Source organism: Saccopteryx leptura, chromosome 5 (assembly GCF_036850995.1).
Source record: "Saccopteryx leptura isolate mSacLep1 chromosome 5, mSacLep1_pri_phased_curated, whole genome shotgun sequence".
Taxonomy (NCBI): domain Eukaryota; kingdom Metazoa; phylum Chordata; class Mammalia; order Chiroptera; family Emballonuridae; genus Saccopteryx; species Saccopteryx leptura.
The window spans coordinates 211,773,159-211,788,161 of record NC_089507.1 but is presented as its reverse complement, the minus strand read 5'-3'; the positions used below and the strand labels follow the sequence as shown (position 1 = coordinate 211,788,161).

General features: G+C 46.9%; 1 protein-coding gene and 1 non-coding gene across 4 annotated transcripts in view; one reads left to right on the top strand and one right to left on the bottom strand.

The window, feature by feature from the left end:
• Positions 1–15,003, top strand: part of PHF20 (PHD finger protein 20) — an 88,624-nt gene that overhangs the window by 69,824 nt on the left and 3,797 nt on the right. For 2 of the 3 annotated variants that reach the window (XM_066383977.1, XM_066383974.1), the window contains exons 13-16: positions 1,006–1,105; positions 4,800–4,995; positions 8,773–9,172; positions 10,686–10,869. In XM_066383977.1, the coding sequence (XP_066240074.1) occupies positions 1,006–1,105; positions 4,800–4,995; positions 8,773–9,172; positions 10,686–10,869 (880 nt within the window). The remainder of the gene's footprint in view (positions 1–1,005; positions 1,106–4,799; positions 4,996–8,772; positions 9,173–10,685; positions 10,870–15,003) is intronic. The other variant, XM_066383978.1, reaches the window with a different exon arrangement.
• LOC136407306 (U6 spliceosomal RNA) lies at positions 1,447–1,549 on the bottom strand. The gene has a single exon (XR_010751859.1). It is a non-coding gene; the product is annotated as a U6 spliceosomal RNA (small nuclear RNA).

The window sequence follows — 15,003 nt, the reverse complement described above, 5'->3', positions numbered from 1 at the left end:
CCGTTATCCTCAGGTCTCCCAGTGCTGACCCCATTGTCTACTTCTTTCTTTCCCTTCATAACTTCTGCCCCTCCTTCATCTCCCTCTCCTTCTCCCGGCCCCTCCCCTCCTCTACCTACCCCTCCCCGCCTCTCCCTGCCTCTCCTCCCTCACCCCCCTTTCCTCAACCAGGGAAGGCAGTGGGGTTTAGGGGTTAAAAGAACTACCTTTGCAATTTGCCTGGCTTGTGTTCTGATCCACCTTTGGTTCTCTTCAGCTGTGTGACCTTTGGTAAGGTTTAGAGAGAAGACATGCAGAGTGCCAGCCCATGGTTACTGCAGGAGGTGTCACAGTGGATTAGATTACCCATTAGTAGTGTAATAGGCTCTTAATGCATTCGAGTTGTAAGATAGGAGCTTTTTATATATGACCCAGTGATTCTCATAAACAGCCCCACATGGTTTGGTAGGGTTAATATCCCATTTTGCAGATGGGTAAACTGAATCTCAGGGTAGAGAAGTGACCTCTATAAGGTCACCCAGTTAATGCATGTCTGAGGCAGAATGCAAACAGATTTCTGTCTTTACAAGTTAATCTTCCCCGAAGTACTTGAACAGTTTTTCCTCTGTCATAAAGGTCAGAAAAGTTCATGCTGCTAGAAATGGGAGTGAAAGCCATTTTCTGAGACTAGCACTGTTTAATAAAACTAAGTGCTCTTTATCTGTGCTGTTTAGTAGTCGCTAGCCTCGTGGCTATTAAGTTCTTAAGATGTTACTAGTGAGAGTAAGGAACTGAAGTTTTAAGCTGAATTTGTTCGTGTAAATGTGAAGAGCCGCAGTGGCTAGTGGCTGCTGTGCTGGCTAGTGCAGTCCTGGATAAATGGCCGCAGCCCAGCGCCTGTGTAAGCCGGTGTGGTTGCTCTCTCCCCTCTCCCACCTCCCACTGCCCCCACCCCGCAGGCAGGTCTTCTTTTGCACGGAGGATGCCTTCTGCGTTTAATTTTTATTGCTTCTCCAATTCTGACAGTGTGAAGAGTGCCAGTGCTGGCAGCATGGGGTCTGCATGGGACTGCTGGAAGAGAATGTGCCTGAGAAATACACCTGTTACGTTTGCCAAGACCCTCCAGGTAGAGCTTTCGGGAGGCAGGGATGGTAACGCCTGATCCCGAGGCTCATCTCTCAGTGTCCACTGGACTCCGCTTGCCTTTGTCGCTCACCCACCTGGTGGCCAGCCTTTTTTTTTTTTTTTTTTTTAGCAGTACAAACAAGACCATGTGTGCAGAGGTTCATCTAGTGGAAGAGCTGGCCTTGAGTTAGAATTTCTTCCTTTTTTATTGTAAAAATCATGTAACATGAGATCTACCCTCTCACCATTTTGAGTGTATAGCACAGTGTTGTTTATAAATGAGCAGAGTGTTTGTATAGTAGATCTCCAGAACTTACTCATCTTGCATGACTGAACTCCATAAAAACTGTGGAATGCTGTACAGATTTGCGTGTCATCCTTGTGGAGGGACCATGCTAATCTTCCCTGTATCGTTCCCATTGTAGAACTCTTTTTTTCTTGAGAGGTCATGAGGATGTGGGCCTTTAGGGGCTGTTGCAGGTTAGGATTCTGTCTCTACTCCCTCTGGTGGCCTCGGCCCTCCATTGCTTACAGGAAGGGAGACACGCCCTTGGGGGAGGGGACGTGTGGTTTTGAATAGCCTGTCTGCCACCCAAAGCGGTGAGGTAATTACTTAGTACAGTGGTTCCCAACCCCCGATCAGGGGCTGGTACTGGTCCATGGGCCATTTCGTACCGGTCCGCAGAGAAAGAATAAATAACTTACATTATTTCTGTTTTATTTATATTTAAGTCTGAACAACGTTTTATTTTTTTATTTTTTAATTTTATTTATTCATTTTTATTATTAGAGAGGGGGGGGAGAGATAGAACAGAGGAGGAGCAGGAAGCATCAACTCCCATATGTGCCTTGACCAGGCAAGCCTGGGGTTTCGAACCAGCGACCTTAGGGTTCCAGGTCGACGCTTTATCCACTGTGCCACCACAGGTCAGGCACGATGTTTTATTTTTAAAAAATGACCAGATTCCCTCTGTTACATCCATCTGAGACTCACTCTTGACGCTTGTCTCAGTCACGTGATACATTTATCTGTCCCACCCTAAAGGCCGGTCCGTGAAAATATTTTCTGACATTAAACCGGTCCGTGGCCCAAAAAAGATTGGAGACCACTGACTTAGCAAATCTGTTAGTTTCAGTTCATGGCCATGGGCTGGTCTGTGGCTGTTGGCGCTCCTTCTAGAAGTCTGGGGGTAGATTATAAATTTGTCGTTCTTGTTTTGCTGTCAGTAGGATGGTGATATCTCCCTTCCCACCTGTAGGATCTCCGCTCAGCTGCAGTCCCATGATCCCCGTACAGCTGGACAATACTTAAGAACCTTGTTTCTGTTACTCCTTTTAGTCCCATGAGGGCCTGGTAGGAACCCCTACTCCTGTTTTTGCTTATGAGAAAGAAACTGATGCCAATGGATATGAATGACTTTTCTAATCTCATAAAGCAAGCTGGAGGTAGAACTGGCTTGTGGGGCCAAATCTCTTGATTTCGCTGGTTGTGTGGGACGGGGCTGGCCACCACAGTCCATTTTCCAGCAGGTAGGTACCCTCAGGGCCTAATAGCTGTTGTGACATTGCGTCTCCTTGTGCTAGGTTAGGCCATACACCAAGAGGAGTCTGCCCCTTTTCCCCCCTTTATCTCAAGGAAAGAATATGGCCAGAGAATAGTCTGTGAGTCATAGAATATTGATGGGTATGATGGGTATGATCTTAGAGACCACTTAGTTCAGTCCCAGCATTTGGCAGACGAGCAAATACAGGCCCAGAAGGGACATGAGGGAAGATGAGAACCAGTGTCTCTGATGTTTGTCTTGTAAGACCGGTGGTGCTGCTTTGAATCCTGTTCAGGGGGCCCCTGCAGCAACTGCCTCTGAGATCCCATGTATCATCCTCTGGGCTTGTTAAGGCACTGTTTAAAAATCTCTTCTGTCTGCTTCACTGTCTCATTCTTCCCCTCCACTTTTCTCTTTAGAAATCATATATGCCATTTTCATCAATTCCTACAAAATACCTGAACTTTAATAACACTAATTTCTAAGACTGAATAGGTTCCTCCTTGAATTGGACACTTGGTGTCAGTCACATTTGTAGATTCAGTTGAACTAGTTACTAGGCAGTGTGTTGGCCAGAACACAGCTTTAAAGGTTACTTAAAGATATTTTTAGGCCCTGGCCAGTTGGTTCAGTGGTAGAGTGTTGGCCTGGTGTGTGGATGTTCCGGGTTCAATTCCTGGTCATGGCATGTAGGAGGAGCGACTATCTGCTTCTCCACCTCATTCCTTCCCCTCCCCCTTCTTTCTCTCACTCTCTTCCTTTCCCACAGCCATGTTTTGATTGGTTCGAGTACATCAGTTCCAGATGCTGAGGATGGCTCCGTGGAGCCTCTGCCTCAGGTGCTAAAAATAGCTTGGTTACAGGCATGGCCCCAGATGGGCAGAGCATTGGCCCCAGACAGGGGGTTGCTGGGTGGATCCCTGTCAAAGGTGCATGCGGGAGTCTGTCTCTATCTTTTCTCCTCTCACTTGGAAAAGAAAAAAAAGAGAGAAAAAAGTTTTTAACAGAATTAAGGTGCATCTCTACCACATGTCTTGGTAAAGACAGAAAGAGCCCAGGGACCTTGATAGGAATTACCTGGGTTATTTCAGGGTGTTTAGATATGGGGGGTGAACAGTCTGAAAGTTGTTAAAAAGAAAAGAAGAGAAAGCTGGTAGTTGACAATTGGAGGGGCACTAGGGGTTTCTTTTCATTTGGTAAATTCATTCACGATTACTTTCCCCAAACCCTGGGAATACAGCTGTGAATAAGATGGTTTCTATTCTTTTGGCTCTTAGTGGAGTTGGGGCCAGAAACAGATGTCAGAGTAAGTCAAGTAAACTATAACTTGTAGGTAGGGATGACAGTGGTGAGGGGGCAGAAGTGATCAGATGGAGATGGCTAGGAGGCACTGAAGAGGCTCTCATTTTGGGGGTGACAAAGGCCTCTCTGAAGAGAGGTGGAAAGGAGCCAGTCCTGCAATGACCTTGGGGACTAGTGCTCTAGATAGAGTGGGGTGCTAAAGCAGAGACCCGAAGACCAGAAAGAACTTGTTGCATTCTGTAAACTAAGAGGAGACCTCTGTAAGGGTGGGGCCAGGAGGGCAGAAAGGAGCCTGTCCTGCGAGCCTCCGTAGGCCAGCGTCAGGAGAGCTTTGGGTTTCTACTGTGTGCAGAGGGCAGTCTGCAGGTTTAAGCAGGAGAGCGGATGATGTGATTTATTTTATTTATTAAAAAAGTCTTTTTGTTTACTGATTTTGAGACAGAGAAACATCAGTCTGTTGTTCCACTTATTTCTGGAGTCATTGTTTGATTCTTGTATGGACCGGGGATCAAACCCCCAACCATCTTAGCGTATTGGGACTATGCTCTAACTGAGCTATCCAGCCAGGGCTGACAATGATTTAAATTTAAAGAGATACCTAGATTCCCACTGCACCTCTGGCCATTTCTAGATTAGGAAATTTACATTTCTTACTACCTTATCCCCAACAACTAGTAGAGAGCCCAGAATACAGTACATGCTAATAAGTAAGTGCGTATTGGATGAATAGATGAACAAAATGAACACACCAATATGTCCTTCTGATAGTTTTTATGTGTTAATTGTGCAATGATAAAATAACCTGGCTTTCCTGCAGGCCAAGTATTAACTCTCTCGTTACTATTTTAGGTCAGAGGCCTAGCTTAAAGTACTGGTATGACAAGGAGTGGTTAACCAGGGGACATATGCATGGCCTGGCATTTTTAGAAGAGAACTACTCCCACCAGAATGCCAAGAAGATTGTGGCCACCCACCAGCTTCTTGGAGATGTGCAGAGAGTGATTGAGGTTTTGCACGGCCTGCAGCTCAAGATGAGCATCTTGCAGTAAGTGGGGCACCTGCAGCTTTGGGGATGTGTCTGTCTGGCATGGTCTGGGGGGAGGATAACTTTGAGAAACTAGAAAGCTACAAAATCAGATTCTCAGTTATAAAACATTTTTTACAAATCAACTTCATTGAGGTATATTTTCATAAATTCACTCATTTTAAATGGTCATTGGTGTTTATTTTTGTTTTCCTAGAGAGAGAGAGAGAAGAAGAAGGGAGCGAGCATAAACTCATAGTTGCATCACTTTAGGTGCTTCTCATATGTGCCTTGACTGGGGTGGGGTCTCAGGCCGAGTCAGTGACCCCTTGCTCAAGCCAGCAACCTTGGGCTCAAAGCAGTGACCTGGCGCTCAAGCTGGTGAGCCTATGCTCTAGCCCAGTGGTCCCCAACCTTTTTTGGGCCACGGACCGGTTTAATGTCAGAAAATATTTTCACGGACCGGCCTTTAGGGTGGGACAGATAAATGTATTATGTGACCGAGACAAGCACCAAGAGTGAGTCTTAGACAGATGTAACAGAGGGAATCTGGTCTTTTTTTTTTTCTTTTTTAACAGAGACACAGAGAGAGTCAGAGAGAAAGGGATAGATAGGGACAGACAGACAGGAACGGAGAGAGATGAGAAGCATCAATCATTAGTTTTTTGTGTGACACCTTAGTTGTTCATTGATTGCTTTCTCATATGTGCCTTGACCGCGGGGCTACAGCAGACCGAGTAACCCCTTGCTCGAGCCAGCAACCTTGGGTGCAAACTGGTGAGCCTTGCTCAAACCAGGTGAGCCCGCACTCAAGCTGGCGACCTTGGGGTCTCGAACCTGGGTCCTCTGCATCCCAGTCCAACGCTCCATTCACTGCGCCACTGCCTGGTCAGGCCTGACCCCCTCTTTACCAAATAGGGCAGCTGCCCTTGAATGGGGCAGCCACTCTCTCGTAGTTTCCGGGGTCCATGAGTTCTGGTCCTGGCTCCCATCAAGTACTTGTTCTAACCCAGGGGTCCCCAAACTATGGCCCATGGGCCGCATGCGGCCCCCTGAGGCCATTTATCCGGCCTCCGCCGCACTTCCGCAAGGGACACCTCTTTCATTGGTGGTCAGTGAGAGGAGCATAGTTCCCATTGAAATACTGGTCAATTTGTTGATTTAAATTTACTTGTTCTTTATTTTAAATAGTGTATTTGTTCCTGTTTTGTATTTTTACTTTAAAATAAGATATGTGCAGTGTGCATAGGGATTTGTTCATAGTTTTTTTTATAGTCCGGCCCTCCAACGGTCTGAGGGACAGTGAACTGGCCCCTGTGTAAAAAGTTTGGGGACCCCTGTTCTAACCTTTTGCCTCCCCTCAGCAGTTCCATGAATTATCTTTTGGTATTAGCACAATCTGTGGTAGGGACAGCTTCTTAAAAATCTCTCCTTAAGTTCTCCCTTGAGCTTTCCTGTAGGCTGCCATTTTAGTTAAGTCATCAACAATGACAAATTTGTGCCGCAAGTGAATTGGATGTGACAGGCTGCTCCTCCCACAGTGTTGCCTTTGTGCTGGTAAGTCCTGGAGGCCTAGTGGCATCAGGCAGAATAGAGTGTCAGATCCGTGCTGTGGTAGAATGAGGACCCGCTTTCTCTTGCATTGTGGCACAGATAGGCCTGGCTTCAGGTCCTGGCGTGAGGAGTGAGTCAGCAGGGGACATTCAGCAAGAATGTATATTGGTTTGGGGAAGGCTACGCCGCTGTAATACAGACCTTCAAAATAGAGACTAAAACAAAGTGAAATTTTCTCTCTCATATAATGCATGATTCAGGGATAGGTAGGGTCCAGGCCTGGTCTGTGACCTTCCTTCAGGATTCTGTCTGGGGATTTGGGGACCTGGGTTCTTTCTGTCCTATCCCTCTGGCATTCCATTAGCATTACCCTCATCTCCGTGGTGCAAGGAGTCTCGTCTGTACCTCAGCTCGGCTCCAAACCCCAGGATGGGGAAAGTAGAAGAAAGGGGTGCAGGCAGTTTCATAGATATACCTAACTGCAGGGGAAACTAGTCAGGTGGTCATGTGCCCTGCTGAAACTCAGGAGTGAGAGTGGAGGTGGGTATGGAGAAGGGGAGGCTAGTTGCTGGGTGATTTGGAACACTTGATCGCATTTTAACCAAGTGAATTTTTCTTAAAGAGGTGTCAGAAATTGAGGCAGGTAGAAGGTGGCCCATGTGAGAGCCTAAAGAATATTCTATTTGGGTAATGGTCTCAGTTGTGAACTTGGCTCTATTTTTTTTCATCTGCAAGTTGGTCAGAGGGTGTTCTGCTTCTTTTCACTGAAATGTCAATGCTTGGTACCTGTTCCATATTCAGGAACCTTTTCCTTTCTGAGTCTCTGTTTAGATCTTTCATCTTTATAGCAGTGACTTTGTACTGGAATTAAATCTGATTTCTCCAAACAATTCAGAAGAGGGTTAGGGAAATATTTTTAGTCATTATATATGGATTAAAGATTGTAGGAGGTGGTCCCAATATGTCTGTGTACAAGTGGCCTCTCTTGTCACAGGCTCTAGATCTTTATTCTCAAAGATATTGTTCCTTAAGTGGCCTGGCTGATTGATTTTCAAAGGCAAACAATATAACTTTTGAGCATCTGTTGTCATTTAAAAAGTAGCTTGCCTGCGTCACCCCCTGGTGGGCGTGCCGGGTGGATCCCGGTCGGGCGCATGCGGGAGTCTGTCTGACTGTCTCTCCCCATTCCAGCTTCAGAAAAATACAAAAAAAAAAAAAAGTAGCTTGCCTGGCTGTGCATACCTTCTTCATGATTGATAGGGCTTACAAGGAAAGGTCAGGGTCCTCCTTGTGTGTAGTAGTAGTTGGGGCTTCAGATCTTAGCTGGGAGGGTGAGACTTATAAGAGGGAGGAAGCAAAGATTTTCATGCAGTAGAAGGTCTATTCTGTGGCTTCTGTGTTCCATGTTAACAGATTTCAGAGTGCAGTGGACCTGAAAGTTAAGTGACTCCCACTTCTGATGCAGTTAAGATTTTGGGGGTGTATTGGGAATGGGGTTCCTGGTGTAGGTCGTGATGCCCTGTTGGCGGTGGCCCAGGACCCACGCTGCCTTAGAGCTGGTTGCTTCCTCTCCTTCTGCAGTGGTGCAGTGGATCAGTGGTGTTGGTGTTCGGGGTACTGGGGTGGGGGCTGAAAAGGAGAGTTGCAGCCCCTTGGGGGCGGAATCAGGTTCTGTAAGCTCACTTGACACCTTCATATTTAGGATCTATTCCGTTTCTGCAGGCTTCAGTCCAGTGTATATGTGGCGGGGTGTGTGTGTGTGAGAGAGAGAGAGAGAGAGAGTTACTGGTGAGTTAAGCTGTGCTTCCTGCTGCTCAGTGCTTCTCAGCTGGGGCCGGGAAGGCACTGTTGACAGCTTTGCCGTGGGCTAGCTCTCTCTGTGGGATTGTCCTGAGTATTTAGCACATCCTTGGATTTAGCACATTCAGAAGAGAGCTAGCCCAGGTGTTTAGCATCCTTGGATTCTATGAACTAAATGCCAGTGGTACCCTCCAACACTATGACAGTCAGAAGGCCCCCACACATTTCTACACCCCTGTGAACCAAATGTGAGTAGCAGCGGTCTGTCTTCCTGCTCACTGTGTGTGTACACACGGGAGTTTGCCTGGAGGTAATCTCCTCAGAGACCGTGGGTTTGGCCCAGGTGGGGACTCTTCTCCCTGTTGGGATACCGTGTGGGAACTGAGAGGCCCCCACAGTGGTTCCACCTACTCCAAAGCCCTTTCTGTGTTTTCCCTCCCACAGAAGCAGGGAGCATCCTGATCTGCAGCTGTGGTGTCAGCCCTGGAAGCAGCACTCAGGGGACGGGAGGCCTCATTCCAGGCACGTCCAGGTTGCCGAAGCCAAGGGCAAGGAGGAAGCCACAAGCTATAGAACTTTGAACGGGGCAGTGGAGAAAGCCCTGCCCCTGCCGCGGTCTGTGGAGGAGTCCTACATCACCAGCGAGCACTGCTACCAGAAGCCCCGCGCCTATTACCCGGCTGTGGAGCAGAAGCTGGTGGTGGAGACCCGGGGCTCCACCCTCGACGATGCGGTTAACCCCCTCCATGAGAACGGCGACGATCCCCTGTCCCCGCGCCTGGGCTGGCCTCTGGACCCAGACAGGAGCAGGGGGGACAGTGACCCCAAACCCAGCTCCCCAAAGGTGTGTGGCTTGTTTGTTCTTGTTTTTCATTCAGTATTTGAGTGCTTGAAAGTTTTCCTTCTAGGGATAAATAATCTGTGGAAGATATTTATTATAAGATTGTATTTATTGTAAAATTGTACTTAGATTTGCTTATCACAGGTGTTTTGTGGGTTTTTTTCTGTTAAAATTGGTACAAAGTCAGGAGAGTCCACTTAAACCGAAGAGCATTGGTGCTGGGAAACACCCACAAAGTGGCCTAGTCCATGGGGATGGGGTTGGGGTGGGGGCAGAGAAGGGGAAGTAGCAAGGAGAACAGGGTTGATTGGGACTTGATAAATGGAGCTAAGTTAGGAAAATGACTTTTCTTTAATGCAATTTATGTTATAATTGTACCTGGGTGCTAATTCTTAGCATGAGCAGAGAATGAGTCAGGTGTTGTGTGTTAGGCATCCGTTTTTCAGTACAGTTCTATGATAGCTTTTCTTGGGCTTTTAACTTTGAATCCCTGACATAAGAACAGTCTGTTTTGTCAAAATATTTCTAAGTTTCATCAGTTTACCCAAGCGCCACTCTTCAGTTTTTGTTTTTCAAGTCATTCTCTTCTGGAACCCCCCGTGTCATCCTCTTGCTAAAGTTGTCGTCTTCAGCTGTTCGCTGGTCTTGTTCTACCCTGTTGTCAGTTGTCAGTGAGGTTTTTTGTGATTTGAGAGCTTCTCCTTCTCCACCCTTGTCATCCTTACTTTCACAGAGTTGCAGGCCATATGTCACTGCTTATTGCCAAGAGGAGCATCCTCAATTACAAGCCCTTCAAGGGCGGGCCTTGTATCTCATTCAGCCTTTGCCCTTGCCAGTGTCAGAGCAGTGCTGGGCAAGGCTGGTAAGGACACAGTCTTTGGAGACAGACCCAGTTTCAAGTCTGGACTAGGCCCTGCTGACTGTGTGGTTCAGAACAGGTCTTTTCACCTCCTCTGGCATCATGGCTTTACACATAGTAAGTTCTAACTGAACATTAGCCTGAATCTATTTCAGCTCTGTGGTTTATAAATTTTATCCTGTTCCATCCTCATGAACACTTAAAGTAGATTTACTACTTCTGTCTTTCCCTTAAGGGAACAGATGCTCGAAGAGGTGAAATAACTTACTTATTCAGCAAGACACCGAGCTAGGACTTATAACTCACTTGTCTGATTCCCACATACTAGTCCTTGTCTGCACTTGCCCTGCTGTACTCTGATCTCAAAGCTCGGAAAGCCATTTTGTGAGGCCCACATCAGGCCTAGGGCTTTGGGCCAGTCACTGAGAAGCAGCTGTGGGGTCCTCTGAGCCAGAGGTCTGTGCTGCCCTGAGGTGTTTGCAGCTGGTGCAGCAGGCATGTTTCTGGCCAGTGCCCAAGAGAAGGGAGGGAAGGGAGATAGAGGTTTGGAATATTCAAACTGCAAGTGGTTTTTCAGATGGTTTCAAACACTGGCTGGTTGGAGGAGGGGCTGAGAGCTGTCTCCACTCAGTAACTTAGATGTTGTTGCATCCCTAGGTGAAGGAGTATGTCTTCAAAAAGGTCCTACCAGAGGAAGCCCCTGCGCGGAAGCTGCTGGACAGAGGCGGAGAGGGGCTGCTGAGCTCCCAGCACCAGTGGCAGTTCAATCTGCTGACCCACGTGGAATCTCTGCAGGACGAAGTCACGCACAGGATGGACTCCATTGAGAAGGAGCTGGATGGTAGGGCCCCTCCCTGGCTGCAGGCCTGGCGGCCGGCCTGTGTGCTTGCCAGGACGAGCTGCTTTCTGATCTCCCCTGTCGGGCTCTCCAGAGACAACTGCATTCTTGCCTCCTTTTTTCAGTGTCACTCACCTCCATTATCCCCTCAAGAGGGACCGGCCTACCTTTCAGTATTTATCAGGCACTTCTAAGGTCCGCGTGGTGTCGGGTCCTGTCTCACTTGCCCGTGCCTTCTGCGGAAGAACACGGGACCCTGAGGGCGCAAATTAAAGAATCTTTACTAACCAAGTTCTTAATTGAGTTTTTAGGATATCTGAGGATTCATCCGAAAACAAAAACGTATTTCATCCCTTGCTAAAATCTAAAGAAGCCGCCTTCTCCCTATCAGTAGAGATGTAAGAAGTTGCCTGAGTCATTTGTGTACCTCTCCCAGGTGTTAGTGGAAACGGGCTGGAGGCCGGAACTTGTGATGATGGGCCTGGTCATGATCAGTTTCTTTTCGTTCCCAGCAAGTTGCCAATTTGGTTTTTGAAGACAGAGTTCCTTCCTGATTGTTCACTTATTTTCTAATTATTTGTTTTCATCCTTAAAATGGAACCCATTTAAGAAGTAACCTTTTATTTAAAGGTTCTGTTTAAGGATTCTAAGTACAGTCAAGATATTATTACTGTATTTTTCACTCCATAAGATGCACCTGACCATAAAACACACATAGGGTTTTAAGGAGGAAAATAAAAAAAAATTCTGAACCAAATGGTGTGTTAAAATATTTAATAAAATATATACCACAATAATATTTCAACAGTGTAAACTCAACAGCAGTATTAACAACCATTAGCACTGTTATTAATAAATGAGAAGAGGCTTTAATATTCAAATACTCTTCTAGTCTGGGAACCTGCAGCAGCTAAAAAAAAGGAACATTCGCTCCATAAGATGCACGGGCATTTCCCTCTCTACTTTTTGGGGAAAAAAGTTCATCTTATGGAGCGAAAAATATGATACTTTATTGGAGATATAAAACATACTTATATGAAATAGCTCAGAAAATGCCATATGTTACACAAGCTGGGGTCATGAAGTGTGGCCAGGACATGTGTATGGCTGAGGCCATGCCAGGGGAGGCTTCCTGGCACTCCTGGGACTGAGGCGTAGCATTGAGGAGAGTGCTGCCCTCTGCTGGAGAGGAGGTGACTCAGTGGAGAACAGGATGGCTCTGCTGGAAAGCGGGTTGCCCTGTTGGAGGATGGGGAGTGGAGGACAGGGAGAGGTGGACCTACAAGCCCTCATGCTTATATCTTGTCCCTGAGGAAACCTGCAGAACTGGGGGCTGGGAGACTAATCCAGGTTCCAATATGAGGGCATTTCTGGAATAGGGAGTAGTTCTGTCTCTTTTACTCCGAAGAGGTTTACTTGGTCTATTTAGAATTATAACTGATGCCACTGTCTGTAAAAACCCTATTAGATAGTTGAAAGAGGATTGAATGTCAGGCTGAGTTTTGTAGATTTGGGGAGAATGGCAGTAGGACGAGTGGCTCTGGGACCCTGAGAGGAGGCTTAGCACCATGGAAACAGGGTGAACACATTCTGCTGTCAGAGACACTGCTCTTGGGGGAGAACTCAGAGCTTACCAACTTCTTGCTCACTGACAAGCCTCCGGTGCAGCTTGGGCAGTATGGCTCTGGCCCTCAGAGGACTTCTTATGTGTCCTGTTGATTTGGGGCCACATCCTGTTTTGGTGTTCTAACACTCCAGTCCCCGAGAGGTATCAAGGAAGCATGAAAATCAATTATAAAGTTTAAAGGTTTTATTTAGATAAACAGACCTTTATATAGTTTTTTGTTTTTTGTTTTTGTATTTTTCTGAAGCTGGAATCGGGGAGAGACAGTCAGACAGACTCCCGCATGCACCCGACCGGGATCCACCCGGCACCCCCACCAGGGGGCGACACTCTGCCCACCAGGGGGCGATGCTCTGCCCCTCCAGGGCGTCGCTCTGTTGCAACCAGAGCCACTCCAGCGCCTGGGGCAGAGGCCAAGGAGCCATCCCCAGCGCCCGGGCCATCTTTGCTCCAATGGAGCCTCGGCTGCGGGAGGGGAAGAGAGAGACAGAGAGGAAGGAGAGGGGGAGGGGTGGAGAAGCAGATGGGCGCTTCTCCTGTGTGCCCTGGCCGGGAATTGAACCCGGGACTTCTGCACGCCAGGCTGACGCTCTACCACTGAGCCAACCTGCCAGGGCCCTTTACATAGTTTTTAATTGATTTATCAGAATCCTGTTTTATTTCTACTGTAGTAGGTAATGAACCCTTCAGTTAATCTAAATCCCATCAAGATAAGCTAAGCTAAGCTTTGCCTGACAAGGCGGTGGTGCAGTGGATAGAGTGATGGCCTGGGATGCTGAGGACCCAGGTTCGAAGCCCCGAGGTCACCAGCTTGATCGCAGGCTCATCCAGCTTGAGCATGAGATCATAGACATGACCCCATGGTTGTGGCTTGAGCCCAAAGATTGCTGGTTTGAGCCTAAGGTCACTGGCTTGAGCAAGGGATCACTGGCTCAGCTGGAGCTCCCCACAAGGCACGGATGAGAACCAATCAATGAACAATTAAAGTGATGTAACTACGAGTTAGTGCTTCTCATCTCTCTCCCTTCCTGTGTCTCTGTCTAAAAAAAGGAAAAGAAAAACCATTTTAAAAATGCCCAGTAAGCCTGACCTGTGGTGGCGCAGTGGATAAAGCGTCGACTTGGAAATGCTGAGGTCGCCGGTTCAAAACCCTGGGCTTGCCTGGTCAAGGCACATATGGGAGTTGATGCTTCCAGCTCCTCCCCCCTTCTCTCTCTCTCTGTCTCTCTCTCCTCTCTGTCTCTTTCTCTCTCCCTCTGTCCTCTCTAAAAATGAATAAAAAAAAAAAAGCCCAGTAAGCTGTTATATTGACTGTAGATATGTTTTAAAATTTCATTGTTTTAATATTGATTATTATTTAATAATTTATGTAGTTGTGAGAACAGTACTATAAAATTTAAAAAGCTGTTTAATGACCATGGAAATTTTGACTCTTTTAGCATTAGAAATATTATTTTAAGAAATATTGACTTGCCTGACCAGGCGGTGGCACAGTTAGTACTTGAGCAACGGACTGGGATGTGGAGGACTCAGGTTAGAGACCCCGGGGTCGCCAGCTTGAGTGCAGGCTCATCTGGTTTGAGCAAAGCTCACCAGCTTGGACCCAAGGTCACTGGCTTGAGCAAGGGGTTGCTCGCTCTGTTGTAGCCCCGCGGTCAAGGCACATATGAGAAAGCAATCAATGAACAACTAAGGTGTCGCAACGAAAGACTGGTGATTGATGCTTCTCATCTCTCTCCGTTCCTGTCTGTCCCTATTTATCCCTCTCTCTAACTTTCTCTCTATCTCTTTTAAAAAAAATGACTCATTAGAAATATTATTTTAAGAAAATACGTTACTTTAGAAGACCATTGCCCTCTATCCAGTTGGTCTGAGTGTATTTGAAATAAAACGTGCCTTTCTTGTAATCAGTTTACTCCTGAGAGGCTGTTGAGCTTTTTAAAGAAAACGTTAGTGCGACGGTCTAGCATATGGAGTGGAGAAAAGGCTGGCCTGCTGGATGCTGGGATCCAGGGAAGATGCTATTGGCTCTTGTAATTCTGCATTGGTCTTCAGCCCTACAGATTTCGAGAAAGCTTCATCCTTAGGGCTCCTATACAACCACGCTCAGATTCTTCTAGTCTGCACACTGGTGCTCTTTCTGCCTGTGCATGCCTCCTGGGTCACCACAGTGTTGGGGGATATCTTTGGTGAACTTGGAATTATATCTGAGGTGGTTACAATGACCTTAAGAGAGGTTCCTCCCAGTAATTGTAGGGTCATCTTGTCAGGGACGGTCTCTGTCTCTCTCTCGTGGGATCCACCCAGTCAGCCCTGACTGTCTCTTTTTTCAGGCTCACCCAGACAGGCTCTTCTAGCATTGATTTGGGGTCTTTTCTCCCTTTTGCTGAGTGGTACCCTGTCTTTTTCTACTTTTCTTTTCTTTTCTTTTTTTTAAAGACTTACCGATATATTGAAACTGGTCACCATGGAGTTTTTCTTGCTCATGTGACTTTGATCCTTAAGTCTTGGTT